The 14,631-nt window shown below is 35.6% G+C and overlaps 1 protein-coding gene across 1 annotated transcript in view; it reads right to left on the reverse strand.

The window, feature by feature from the left end:
• The window catches only part of GDPD4 (glycerophosphodiester phosphodiesterase domain containing 4), an 85,076-nt gene that overhangs the window by 15,433 nt on the left and 55,012 nt on the right, over positions 1 to 14,631 (reverse strand). Inside the window, exons 11-12 of the mRNA XM_012645580.1 lie at positions 8,715 to 8,936; positions 7,627 to 7,781 (exon numbers count right to left, since the gene is read on the reverse strand). Of these exons, the coding sequence (XP_012501034.1) occupies positions 7,627 to 7,781; positions 8,715 to 8,936 (377 nt within the window). The remainder of the gene's footprint in view (positions 1 to 7,626; positions 7,782 to 8,714; positions 8,937 to 14,631) is intronic.

The following is a 14,631-nucleotide window of genomic DNA, read 5'->3' on the forward strand; positions in this document are numbered from 1 at the left end:
AAATCAACTCACGCTGGGTAAGAGACTTAAACCTAAGGTGTGAAACTGTTAGAATTCTAGAGGAAAACGTTGGAAATACTCTTCTGGACATTGGCCTAAGCAAAGAATTTATGAAGAAGACCCCAAAGGCAATCACAGCAACAACCAAAATAAATAAATGGGACCTGATCAAATTAAAAAGATTCTGCACAGCCAAAGAAACTGTCACAAGAACAAACAGGCAACCCACAGAATGAGAGAAAATTTTCACGTGCTACAAATCTGACAGAGGGCTGATAACTAGAATCTATTTAGAACTCAGGAAAATCAGCAAGAAAAAAATCAAACAACCATATCAAAAAGTGGGCAAAGGACATGAAAAGGAACAAACTTGTTAATACATGAAACAACTTGGATGAAACTCAAGGGAATTAATGATGAGTGAAAAAAGCCAATCCCAAAAGGTTATATACTGTATGAGTCAATTTATTCTTGAAATGACAAAATTATAGAAATGGAGAACACATTTGTCATTGTCAGGGATTAGGGTTTGAGGGAGGGGGAAAAATATGGAAGGAAAGTAAGTGTGGTTATCAAAGGGCAATACAAGGAATTCTTATGGTGATGAAACTGGTCTTTATCTTGGCTATGGTTTGGATCCACAAACCTACAAATGAGATAAAACTGGAGAGAACTATACACACACATACACACACGTACACACACACACACACATACACAAATGAATATAAGAAAATCTGGAGTAATGTGAATAATATCAGCAGATTCTAGCAATGTCAATATCCTGGTTTGATAGTGTACTATAGCATAGGTATCTCTCCTTGCTTTGTCTGAGCCTCTTGATTGCCTGCTGTATCCTTGAAATAAATAATAAATCTCTATAGAAGGTAAGTTCTCTGATTTGTGTGAGTTTGATTTGCAACCTAATGCTTTGTGTTAGCTCAATAGAAAAGGAGGAAAAAAATGCATATGAAATTTTTAAAAAGACTATCAACCACCTTGAACTAACTGACATTTATAGAATACTAAACCAACAACTGAAGAGGGCATACAATTTTCAGGGGCACATGAGAAGTTCATTAAGATAAACCATATAGTGAGCCATAAAATAAGTTTTAATAAATTTAAAAGGACTGGAATTATACAGTTTTGTTCTCTGGTCACAATATATTGAAATCAGAAAGAAATAACTAAAGTAGCTGGAAAATCCTCAAATGTTTAAAAAGTTAGCAATATATTTCTAAATAACCCATGAGTCAAATGGAAATTAGAACATTTTTAAATATTTTAAATTAGATAACAATATATCAAAATCATTTGTGTTAGAAAATTAAAGCAATGCTTACAGAGAATTTTGTAACTTTAAATGCTTCCTTTAGAAAGAAGATCTAAAAATCAAACACCTAATTTTATACCTAAAGAAGCTAATAACAGAAAAGTAAATTAAAACTAAGTAGAAGGATGAAAATAATAGAGATAAGAGCAGAAATCAATGAAACAGGAAAGTAAAGCTGCAATAGGAAAATGCTAACAAAGCCAAAATTTGGTGCTTTGAAATTATTAATAAAATTTATAAAGCCCTAGCAAGACTGACCAAGAGGGAAAATAAAAATTTCTAGTATCAAAATGCATTGGAACTAGAGTTGGTAGTTGTACAACACTGTAAATAAATTAAATGCCATTGGATTGTTCACTTTAAAGTGATTATTTTTATATTATAAAAATTTCACCTGAATTATTTTTTAATATAAAAATTTTTTAAAACACTAAAAAATAGAACAATAATGAGTAAGGAGTAATAAAAAGTTTCCTATCATTCTGATGAGTATTTTTGTCAGATAAGAAAACAAAAATAAAGAAACAAAAAAAGTCTTCAAAGAAAGGTCCAGGGCCTCATGGCTTTACTGCTGAATTCTACCAAATATTTAAAGAAAAACTAATATCAATCTTTCTTAAACTCTTCCAAAAAATTAAAGTGAACGGAATGTTTCCAAACTCATCTTACAAGGTCAGCATTACCCTGCTATCAAGGCCAAAGACACTACAAAAAAGAAAATTATAGGCCAGTATCACTGATGAACATAGATATAAAAATCCTCAACAAAATACTACCAAGCTCAATTCAACAGCACATTAAAAAGATCATTTACTATGATCAAGTGGGATCTATCCCTAGGATGCAAGGATGGTTCAACATATGCAAATCTATAAATATGACACACTGCACTAACAGAATGAAGGACAAAAACCATATATGCATGTCAATAGATCCAGAAAAAGCACGTGACAAAATTCAACACCCTTTCATGATAAAAACTCTCAATAGATTATATATAGAAAGAATGTACCTCAAATACAATAACGGCCATATAGGACAAGCCACAGCTAACATCATACTCAATGATGAAAAGTTGAAAGGTCTTCCTCTAAGATCAGGGACAAGACAAGGATGCCTGCTCTCACCATTTCTTTTCAACATGGTGCTGGAAGTCCTAGCCAGAGCAATTATGCAAGACAAAGAAAAATAAACGGCATCCACATGGGAAAATAAGAGGTGAGATTGTCTCTGTTTGCAGATGACATGATCTTTTATAGAAAACCCTAAAGACCCTATCAAAAAACTACTGAAACTAATCAACAAATTCAGTAAAGTCACAGGATACAAAATCAACATACAAAGTCAGTAGTGTTTTCATACACTAACAAGAAACTATCTGATGAAAATATGAAAATAATCCCATTTACAACACCAACAAAAATAAAATAAAATTCTTAGGAATAAATTTAACCAAGGAAGTGAAAGATCTGAACACTGAAAACTATAAAACATTAATGAGAGAATTGAAGAAAACACAAATAAACGGAAAAATATAACATATTTATGGATTAGAAGACTTAAAGTTGTTAAAATGTCTAAATTATTTGAAATAAAATAAAATCTTAAGTCCCCTAGCTGACTGAATGGACTCCCACTTGGCCAAAGGGACCCCAGGAACACCTTAAAGCTGAGAATGCTGGCCATGAGAAGGGAGATCAGACATGTCTCATCATGCCTCCCTCCCTTCTTGGAGACATTCTTTGTAACTTATTAACAGGCCTGAGACTATACAAGACAGAGCTTAAATAACACTGCAGGCCATCAATTTATTCAACAGATCACCTGAGTTTCATAAATGTCTGGTGGCTCACCTCTAATTAACAGACATCCTTATCTTAAGTTAAAACATTCCAAGCCTTTAGACAAAGCTTCAACTTCATTCCTTTAACTAACTATAAGTTAAAGAATCTTTAAATCCACCTATAACCCGTAAGCCCCCTGCTTTGAGATGTCCTGCCTTTTTGGGCCAAACTAATGTACACCCTCCATGTACTGACTTAGGGTCTTACATGTAGTTCCTGTCTCCATGAACCAAACTGTAATCTGTCACCAAACTGTAACCCAGCTACCAGAGGCACATTTTCTCAGGACCTCTAGAGGCCATGTGCTCTGGGATGGTCATGCGCATTGGCCTCAGAATAAATCTCTTTAAATTATTATACTGAGTTGGGGTTTTTCTCCATTAACAATACCAAATAATCTACAGATTCAATGTAATCCCTATCAAACTTTCAATGCAATTTTTCACAGAAATAGAAAAAACAATCCTTAAATTTATATGGAACCACAAAAGACCCCCAAGAGCCAAAAGCAATCCTGAGCAAAAGGAATCAAATTGCAGGCATCACACTCCCTGATTTCAAAATATACTATAAAGCTGTAGTACTCAAAATAGTACGGAACTGGAATAAAAACAGACAAATACCAATGGAATGGAAAAGAGAGCCCAGAAATAAATTCACATATTTATGGTCAATTGATTTTTGACAAAAGTGCCAAAAACACACAATGGGGAAAGGACAGTCTCTTCAATAAATGGTGTTGAGAAACTGGATATCCATATGCAGAAGAATAAAAATAGACCTTTATCTCATACCATAGACAAAAAAATCAAATCAAAATTGATTGAAGACTTAAATGTAAGACCTGAAACTAAAAGTACTAGAAGAAAACATAGGAGAAAAGCTCTAAAACATTGGTTTGGGTAGTGATTTTTTGAATATGACCCCAAAAGCACAGGAAACAAAAGCAAAAATAGACAAATGGAGCCACATCAGACTAAAAAGCTTCTGCACAGCAAAGCAAAAAATCCACACACTGAAAAGAAAATCTATGAAATGAGAGAAAATATTTAATAGCAAAAAACCCCATATAACCCAACTTAAAAATGAGCTGAAGACCTGAAAAGACATTTCCCAAAAGAAGACAGACAAATGGCTAACAGGTATATGAAAAAATGCTCAACATCACTAATTATCAAGGAAATACAAATTAAAACCACAATGAGATTATCACCTCACACCTGTTACAATGGCAATTATCAAAAAGATGAAAGATGAGTATTGGTGAGGATATGGAAAAAAGGGAACTCTTATATACTGTTGGTGGGAATGTAGATTAGTATAGCCATTATGGAAAACAAGATGGAGGATCCTCAAAAAATTAAAAATAAAACTAACATGATCTAGACACCCCACTACTAAGTATACATCCAAAAGAAGTGAAATCAATATGTCAAAGCGATATCTGCACTCCCGTGTTCATTGTAGCATAATTCACAATAGTCAAGATACAGAATCAACCTAAGTGTCCATTAACGGTAAAGGAAATGTGCTATATATTAATGCATATGATGGAATACTATTCAGTCTTAAAAAGGAAGGAAATTCTGTCATTTGCAACAATATGGCTGAAGCTGGAGGACATTATGCTAAGTGAAATAAGCCAAGCACAGAAAGACAAATACCACATCATCTCATTTATATGTGGAATCTAAAAAAGTCAAACTTGCAGAAATAGAGAGTAGAATGGTGGTTACCAAAAAAAGGCTGGGGGATTAAGGGAGAGGGGAGATGTTGGTCAAAGGGTATAAAGTTTCAGTTAAACAGAGGGAATAAGTTTTTGAGATCACACAGTATGGTAACTATAGTCACAGTATGGTAACTATAGTCAATAATAACGTGTTACATATTTCAAACTAAGAAAAAGGCTGAGGCAGTAGGATCGCTTGAGGCTAGCAGTTTGAGACCAGTCTGGGCAACACAGTGTGAGTCCCCATTTCTACAAATATTAAAACATTAGCTGGGCATGGTGGCATGTGTCTGTGGTCCTAGCTACTAGGGAGGCTGAGCCAGGAGGATTGCTTGAGCCCAGAAGTTCGAGGTTACAGAGAGCTATGATTGTGCCACACTAGCCCAGGCAACAAAGTGAGACCCTCTCTCAAATAAAAACCACACACACACACACAAAAAAACAAAACAAAAAACCTCAAAACAAAGTAGCTAAGAGAGTAAATTTCAAATGTCTTTAAATGAAAAATGATAAGTGAGGTGATGGATATGTTAATTAGCTTGATTTAACCATTCTGTATTGTATACATGTATTAAAACATCACATCATACCCTGTATAATTATGATGTCAATTAAAAATAACAGTACTTTTAAAAATTTCTTAAAAACACTTAAAAAATTTCTAGCTTCAATAATAAAACAGCAATTCTATACTCATACACTTTAAATATATTATTTTAATTAGAATAATACATTAATTAAAATAATGTATTTAAAGCATTCTTAGTCAAAATGGCAAGTTCACAATATCTTGTGACAGGTCTGATAAACTAGGATGTGAACACTGATCATAGAGAATGTATTGGAAATGTGATTGTAATCACAAATATTCTGGTCATAAATATTACTCAAATACATAAGGTATAACTGCTTAACTTTCTTTAAATGTAGAGGTCCTTGAGGGGCATGATTCGGAATACAGTCCTGCTCATGAATTTATCATGATCAGCTTTATGGAAGTAGTATAGCTATATGGAAAAAAGCTTTATTCTTCTTACTAGAGTATATGCTCTCCTAAAGGAGAAAGATGACGTCTTGCTTACGATGACCTTTCACATAAAACTATCATGGTGCACTGTTCATATTACTACTCGGTAAATATTTGCTGAGCTAAACTAAACTGCTTGACTTTGTAATAGGACTCAGGATACGATCCCTGTTAAATCTGATGCCAGCTGAAATTATGCCTGTATAACTGTGGCCAAGGAATTAACTTTAAAAGCATAGTGGTGAAAGAATTTGAACTCTGTAGTCTGTCAGACCTATATTTAAATCTCAGGTTCAACACTGACCAACTGTGCGAACTACCTAACCTCTGTGAATAGGAAATGATAATTCCACTGCACAACATGGAAAGATGGTGACAATAAAAGCGGCAGCTAACATTTACTGTCTCCTTACATTTGTCCAGCATTTTGCTATGTGTATTATATGAATAATCTCATTCAACCTTTTAACCATTCCAGCAGGTGCCACTGTATCCTAATTTACAAAAGAGAAAACTGACAATCAGAAACTTGTACTAAGTCATATGAGCAGCTGATGGATAGGCCAGGATTTGAAACAGAGCCCACGGTCTACCAAACGTAGAACTCCACACATAATAAAGGCACAATAAATGGAAGCCATTATAATTATTTTTCATCTCCTAGATCAATCTTAAGTTAGGATTAGGAGAGGAAGAAATCATTTTGCAGCCATTTTCTATTTGCAAAAAAAGTAAAAGGAAATAGAACTATGCTCAAAATAGAGGAGTAGTTGAGTAAAGAGAAATCTTTTGAATGGGAAATAGAAAGTAAAACATATATTTTCCAATACTAAAAGAAAAAAGACATTATTATATGATCAACCACTGCCTGGCCAGAAAGGCATAAGCAGCAGGAACACAAACAGAGGTTCATGCCTTGGGATGCGGAAAGGTATAGTACGTAAGAGAATTTTTATGAAGCCCAGAGCGTGTGTCTACACATACACACATATACACACACACACACACACACACACACACACACACACACACACACAAGTATATATATCTGCAAGGAAGACTTTGTCTCTGAAGTATTTAGAATTATATAAACAATTAAAATCTAAGAGAAAGGGAATATGGATTAGTCATGATTAATAACAGTTAAGTTTGGAAAGTTACCATCTTATCTCTAGGTGCTTTTAATTCTAAAAATCCATCTCCAATTGTATATTTATAATTATTAACTGTAGCAGTTAATAATTTTAATTTCTTCTTGTGTTTGGCTATTTTAAGTTTTTTATAATGGTTTAGAGTTATATCCTTAATTATTTCTGTAAGAAATATGGCTATCTGGATCACAAAGCCATCTATGGTGGTATTGCATCAACCAGTAATGGCAGGAGGAAATAAACGTCCACCTTATTTAAGTACAGAAATGCCAAGCATACAAAAAGTGTGTTGAATGATGACAGACCAGAGCACCCAAGAGAAGGGGCTGAAGTCTATGTTCAGGCACATAGCCTATAATAGAACAATGATTGCTGGCAGAGGGAGGGGGGGAGGAACAGAAAGGAGAAAGTAGGGGATTCCAAGAAGATAACCACATAAATGCTGAGATGGAAAGGAGAAGTTAAGTAGTTTAGTTATAATGCACTTTTTTGTGCAAGTGAGGCAACACATGCCAAGAGAGATGTGGTCAAACACTTACCTTAACTTATGGGAGAATAACTTCTTGTAGTCAACATTTATTCTACTGATATTTTCTTTTGTAAGGTTTTCAATGGAGAGTGAACGGCCTACATGCTGAAAACCAGGAGCCATGTACTTGACATATGCCCTATCATGGGTTGGTAACCAAAAAATCTGTAAAGAGAAACAGGAAGTCCTTCAGTAGATAATCAGCTGTCTACGTACAAACAGCCCCATAAAGAATGGAGGGAGCTCCATTCCAGCACTGGTAGTAGCCTACAGGGAGCAGAGAGAGATTCTAGCTCTTGGTGAAAAGTCAACCTGGACTTTTGTCTAATACTGTCTAATGAACTCTTGTAATGGGGCTTTCACCAGGGCTGTTTTGGAGCTGTTTTCTTAGGAGTCAACATCAAGGGTCAAGGGCCCACTGTGTACAGAAAGCCTCACACTAGCAAAGTACGTGAGGAGTTGGCAGATGGAGATGAATGGTGGGAATCAAAACATCTCTGGTTGGTGATCCTAAAAGTCATCTTTGAGAGGAGTCATTTACTGCCAATGGGGATGCTATTACGATTCATCTGTAAAAACAGTTCCATTTATAAAAAGACATATTTTTTTCATAACACTCCCATATTGTGAGAATTCAACGAATTTGAAGTAACTTCCAGATGCAGAGTTGCTTGTGAAAAACATAATGAGCAAATCTCTACTCAAATAAGAACCAGTTGTCTTTTGTGTATCACTCATTAAAGCCAAGTCCTCAAAGCCTTCGTGTTACCCAAGCTCTTTCTAACAGATCTATGTTGGTGACGATACAGGTCACATCACATAGTTATCACACACAATTCTCGTTAACAGGGTGCTGATATTTCATTTGGTTTGGAATAGCAAACAGCCTCAACGGTTTTCCCCACTGAGGAAATTTAACTGGGTCATTCTTAAATTACCACATGTGGCTGTATAAGCAACAATCTCTATTTCCACCGGAAGTAAAATTACTTAAGGACCCCAGGGAAGACTGACAAGGTAGGTCAAGTTCAACTATTATATTCCTGGGACATGCTACCCACCTCCCAACCCCTGTCATAAATACTGAGATAGACATACCAGATGTTGCTCAATTTTAGAGTCAAGTATCACTTTTACTACTTGGCGGACAAATGTGTGTCTGAGAGGATGTTTTGGTGGTGGGCCATTAAGATCAAATATCACAAATTTTTTTTCCTTCTTTGCAAGTTGCAATAAATCAGCTAGTTTTGGAATCGACTGATTTCTTGCTCTTTTTTTATCCTCCTCTGATAGAGGTTTCATATGGAAAAATGGTTTGCACTAAAAATAAATACATCAAAAACACATTGATTCTCATCAAAGCATTTTCCAGTTCTCATGCTATGTAGCCCCACATCCAGCTCTACGTCCATGTTGCTCCATTACCACTCAATCCATCAGGCCCTCTGAAATACTCACCCTGAGATAAGAGTTGACAAGGAAAGAAACAAAACATAATCTTCATCAGTAATTATGATGTTTGGAATGATTTCTTCTCTACCCTAGAACCTGTTGTATTTGCACTGAAAGTCCTTCATGTTCTTACCCCTGACCTTCTTTTCCAGCCTTTTCTGTAACTCAAGATAATACATCCCTTTTCAGTCATGTTGGCTTTCTACATGTGCTCTCACTGTTCTAATTGTGTAATAGAAAAAATGCATGCTTTGGCTTCAGCTGGATTCAGTCCCAGCTCTACCTCTCACACTTGACTTTCTTGCCATATCCACCTGTTAAAATCCTACCCTCAACCTGAAAAGCCCAGTTTAAATGCAATCTCCATCATAAAGCTTTCCTTAAATATTCCTTAACTAAAGAGATGAACAGCTTTAAGCACCACTGGCCCATTTTATGCCTCTGTAGTTGTATGTCTCATTCTGCCTTCTACAGTTATTTGTACATGTCTCAGACTAAAGCTCAAACCCTGGCTCACTATGCTTCTCGCTGTGCGACGTTGGTAAAACCATTTAAATTCTCAGAGTCTTCACTGCCCAAATTACGAATGGAGGAAGGGAGGATTGATCTATATATTTCTTAGGATTATTCTGAGGGTTAAATATGATAAAATATTTGCAAAGTCTGGGAGAATGTCTGATACATAGAAAAGTACACAATTCACATTAGTTCCCTCACTCTCTATTGACTCTACGAGAGTGCAACTCCCTCATGGCAGGAACTGTCATATATTCTCTGCAACGCACAGAATTTCACCTAACACATAGCAAACCATACATATGTTTGCGTTATTAAATTTAACAGATGGCTACTTTTATCATCAATTGACAATTTTAGATCATTTGTGGGTGAAAGCAGTGATTAAAGGCAACCTCTCAGGAGAAGGAAGCAGTAATTACCTCATATTTTAAGACCCAAGTCATCTCTCTTTTTCTCTACACAACTTTATCTTCATTCTCATTCACACCCTTTCGATTTCCTTTCCTCCTTCCCTTGACCTCCTAAACAAGCTGCCCTTTCTCACATTTGTCTTAGGAAAGAAACAATCGCATTGCACAATAGCCCCCAGAAAATTGCTAAACCAGAAAGCATATGATAGAATTTGACTTACACCATGATCTAGATCTGAGGTGAGGACTACAACTAAGGGTTTTCTTAATTCTCACAAAAATAGAAATTTGCTTCAGAATTCAAGATTTTGTTAGAAACTACCAGATCCAGACAAATTGGTTCACTTAATCGTTAGAGCTTCATGTGAGAAAAATTATTAAAAGAACAGGATGAGAGAGACCAACACAAGACCAAATATTCAAAATAGCAAAGATGATAAAGATTAATCAATAGGAGAGTGTAAAACTAGACTCCAGCAAGCTTTATATAGTATTATAGGGTAGATTTAATAGCTTAAGTAAATTGAACCTCCTTTTTTTCATATACAATAGGAAACTTAATCAGAAAAATAAACCAGAATGGGACAATGCCTGTTTAAACTATATCCAACACGAGGCTGAATGTTTTCAAAAAGCCCTAGGAAGTAAAAAGGTAGAAATGAAAACAAACTTCTGGTTCTCCAGATAAAAAACACCTAGATCCTTGAATGATAATAAAATGAAAAGGTCCTTTGTTCTCTATGCCTATGTGTAAAGATATGACCAGTAGAAAGATTATTGGAAAAGACAATGTATAAATAATATTGGTTAAGAAACAGAAGGACAATTATTCAAAATATGTATAATGGTTCCATGTCAAGGAAAGCATTACCACTGAACAGATAATTCTGATGAAAACAATCTGTAACTACAGATGATCAACAATACAGTTTTCTTATTAATGTGGGTGTCACTACATCTACCACTAATCCCATTACCATAAAATATCAGATCAGAGTACTAAAACCATTCAAGTAGTAGAAATTTCTAACAATCCTTAGTCCTGTTCCATGTCTCAACATAAAACTGTTACTTTGAGACCATTGTCAGAAGAACATTTCTTTCTTCTCTATGGCACTTCCCCTATAAGTTTAAATGTTAGGGATCTACTTTGCAAAAAGAGCCATCAGAAGAAATGTATTGCAGATAAATTATTTTTAGAAGCCTCAGAAATTCTACTGCACATTATCAAATTATAGCTGGCATGGACATTACTATACTGATTCAAAAAATAACCAAATAGACGTTCTGGTTCCCTATGTATGGAGCTTAGAGGATGCCACTCCATCCTAACAAGTAAAAAGTAGAACAGAATGAAAAATCAGCAACTCTTCTTGGATCTGAAAGGGAGGTGAGGACACAGGGCAAACTGCTACCCACAAGATTGGAGAGATAAACAGGTGAAAAAAGGGGAGTCACAGCCTACTGAATGAGACTGATAAGTGGAAACCATAGAGCACTAGGGTAGGAAAACCTGAACTGTAATTGCTAGAGGCTTAGTGTTGACAAGTCTGAGAGTTAAAAACTCAAGAGGGATGCAGTAAAAGGAGGGCCCCCACACTTCTGTGAGAGTTTTAGCTCCAGGAGCTTCATCAGGTTTTCAAAAATATTGGAAAAAAATCCCCTCATGTTTTTGGCAGGGAGAAGGAAAAGGAATTATTCTGAAATACACCAGAGCACTCTGCTTCTTAACAAGGCCTGCACTCAGGAGAAACTGCTAACCTGCTGAGGTTTTATCAGAGCCTAACCGACCTGGAAGAAGAGAATTACCCAACTCTAGCCTACTCTAGCCATCCTGCCCCACCTAAGGGGGTTGGAAGGTGGGGAAACATAGAAGTACCTGTGAAGTTCCCAGCACAGAGGAAAAGGCTCACGAAGACTGAGACCTAATTATATGACTATAGAACACTTCCTCTCCCCCTACACCTAACCACATTACTAAAAGCCTATTTACAGCAGTTCCTTTTACCTGGTAAACCACATCCGATTATTAAGAAAAAATTACAAGGCATACTAAAAGGCAAAAATACACAAACAAAAACACAACTTGAAAGACCTCTGCCTTTCAGAGAGGTCTCGTCAGCAGAACCAGACGTAGCAGAGATGTTGGAATCATCAGACCAAGAATTTAAAATAACAATGATTAATATGCTAAGGACTAAAAACTAGATAAAGGGGACAGCATACAGGGACAGATGGATAATGTAAGTAGAAAGATGGAAATCCTTAGAACCAACCTAAAAGAAATGCTGTAGATAAAACAAACGAACAAACAAACAAAAAAAACCCACTGTAACAAAAATAAAGAATGGGCTTGCTAGTAGACTGGACATGTCTAAACTCTCTGAACTTGAGGATCTATCAAGAAACTTCTACAACTGAAAAGAAAAGAGAACAAAGACTGAAAAAAATCAAAACAGAATATCCAAGAACTGTGGGATAACTATTATACAAAAGGTGTAACATATGTGTAATGGTAATACCAAAAGGAGAAGAAAGGAAGGAAGGAAAAGAAGAAATATTTGAAACAATCATGACTGAGACTTTACCCCAAATTAATATCAGACACCAAACTACAGATCCAGGAAGCTTAGAGAAACCCTACCAGGACAAATGCCTCATCTGACTTCTCCTCAGAAACCACATGCAGGAAGAGAGTGGAGTAAAATATTTAAAGTGTTGAGAGAAAAACACCACCAACTTAAAATTCAATATGCTGCAAAATGAGCCTTCGAAAGTGAAGAAGAAAACATTTTTCAGACAAACAGAAATTACTTATCATTTTAGAAGTACAGAAAACGAAGACAAACAAAAAATCCTGACTGCGCATAGTGTCTTACAACAGTAATCCCAGTTCTTTGGGAAGCCAAGGCGGAAGGATTGCTTGAGGCCAGGAGTTTGAGACCAGCCTTGACAACATAGTGAGGCATGTTGTCATCTCTATAAAACATTTTTAAAATTAGCCAGGCATGGTGGCATGTGCCTGTAGTTCTAGCTACCCAGGAGGCTGAAGCAAGAGGATCACTTCAGCCCAGGATTTTGAGGTTACAGTGAGGTATGATTGTGTCACTGTGCTCCAGCTTGAGTGACAGAGTGAGACAAAGAAGAAAAGAAAGGAAAGAAAGGAGAGGAAGGAGAGGAAGGAAAAGAAGGAAAGGAAGAAAGAAAGAAAGGAAGAAAGAAAGAATCCCGAAAAAACACGAAAGAAAAAAATGCCTTACCTATAGAGCAGCAGTTCCCAACCTTTTTGGTACCAGGGACCAGTTTGATGGTGGGGGGTGGGGGTGAGGACAGGGGGTGGCAGTGGAGCTCTGAGGGCCAGTCCCTAACAGGCCACAGACAGCTACCAGTCTGCATCCCGTCCCGGGGTTTGGGGACTGCAGCTATAAAGGAACAAAGATAAGAATTTCATCTGACTTCTCAGAAACCATACACCAACTTAAAATTCAGTTGCAAAATGATCCTTCAAAAATGAAGGAGAAGAAAACACTTTTCAGACAAACAAAAATTGCGTGAATTTGTTACCAGTATGTTCCTTGCAAGAAATGTTAAAAGAAGTTCTTTAGAGAGAAGGAAAATCATGTACAGGTCAGAAACTAAGTTCTTCATAAAGAAAGGAAGAGCAACAAAGAAGGAATAAGTGAAGATAAAATAACTTTTATTTTTCTTATTCTTAATTGACCTAACAGATAACAGTTTAAATAATAGCAACAATATTTTAATATATATGCTTATAAATATACACATATATAAGCATATACACATGGACACACACTTATGTATGCTTATATGTAAGTGATATGAAGGACAGTAAGGATACAGGAGACAGGAGGTAGGACTTAGGATTATTTTATTATAAGGTACTCACAGTACCTGTGAAGCAATATATTGTTATTTGAAAGTGCACCTGGATTAGTTGTAAAGGTATATTGCAAACTCTAGGACAAAAACTAAATAGACATTAAGTAAAAAAACTGTAAAAAGAGACAAAGAAGGTCATTACATAATGATATATAAGGGATCGATTCATCAAGATGATATAATAAGTGGAAACATATATGCACCAAATTTGGAACACCTAAATTTATAAAGAAAACATTAGTAGAGCTAAAGGGAGAAACAGACAGTAATATAATACTAAGTAATATTAAGGGACTTCAATATTCCACTTTTAACAATTGACAGATCATTCACACAAAATATCAGTAAGCAAACATTGAACTTAAACTACACTTTAGACCAAATGGACATAAAAGATATATACAGAATATTGTTCCTAACAGCAACAGAATATTCATTCTTCTCAAGGACTCATAGAATATAGTCCAGGATGGATCATATGTTAGGCCCAAAACAAGTTTTAACAAATTTAAGAAAACTGAAATCATACTAAGTATCTTTTCTGAACACAATGGTATAAAATAAAAAATTAATAACAGGAGGGATTTTTTAAAATTCACAAATGTGGAAATTAACATGCTCCTGAACAACCAATGGGTCAAAGAAGAAATTAAAAGGGAAAATTTTAGAAGATCTTGAGACAAAAACGAAAACGTAACACACCATAACTTATTGGATGTAGCAAAAGCAGTTCT

The sequence above is a fragment of the Propithecus coquereli genome, unplaced genomic scaffold (genome assembly GCF_000956105.1).
Source record: "Propithecus coquereli isolate 6110/MARCELLA unplaced genomic scaffold, Pcoq_1.0 Scaffold235, whole genome shotgun sequence".
In the NCBI taxonomy this organism is placed as follows: Eukaryota; Metazoa; Chordata; class Mammalia; order Primates; family Indriidae; genus Propithecus; species Propithecus coquereli.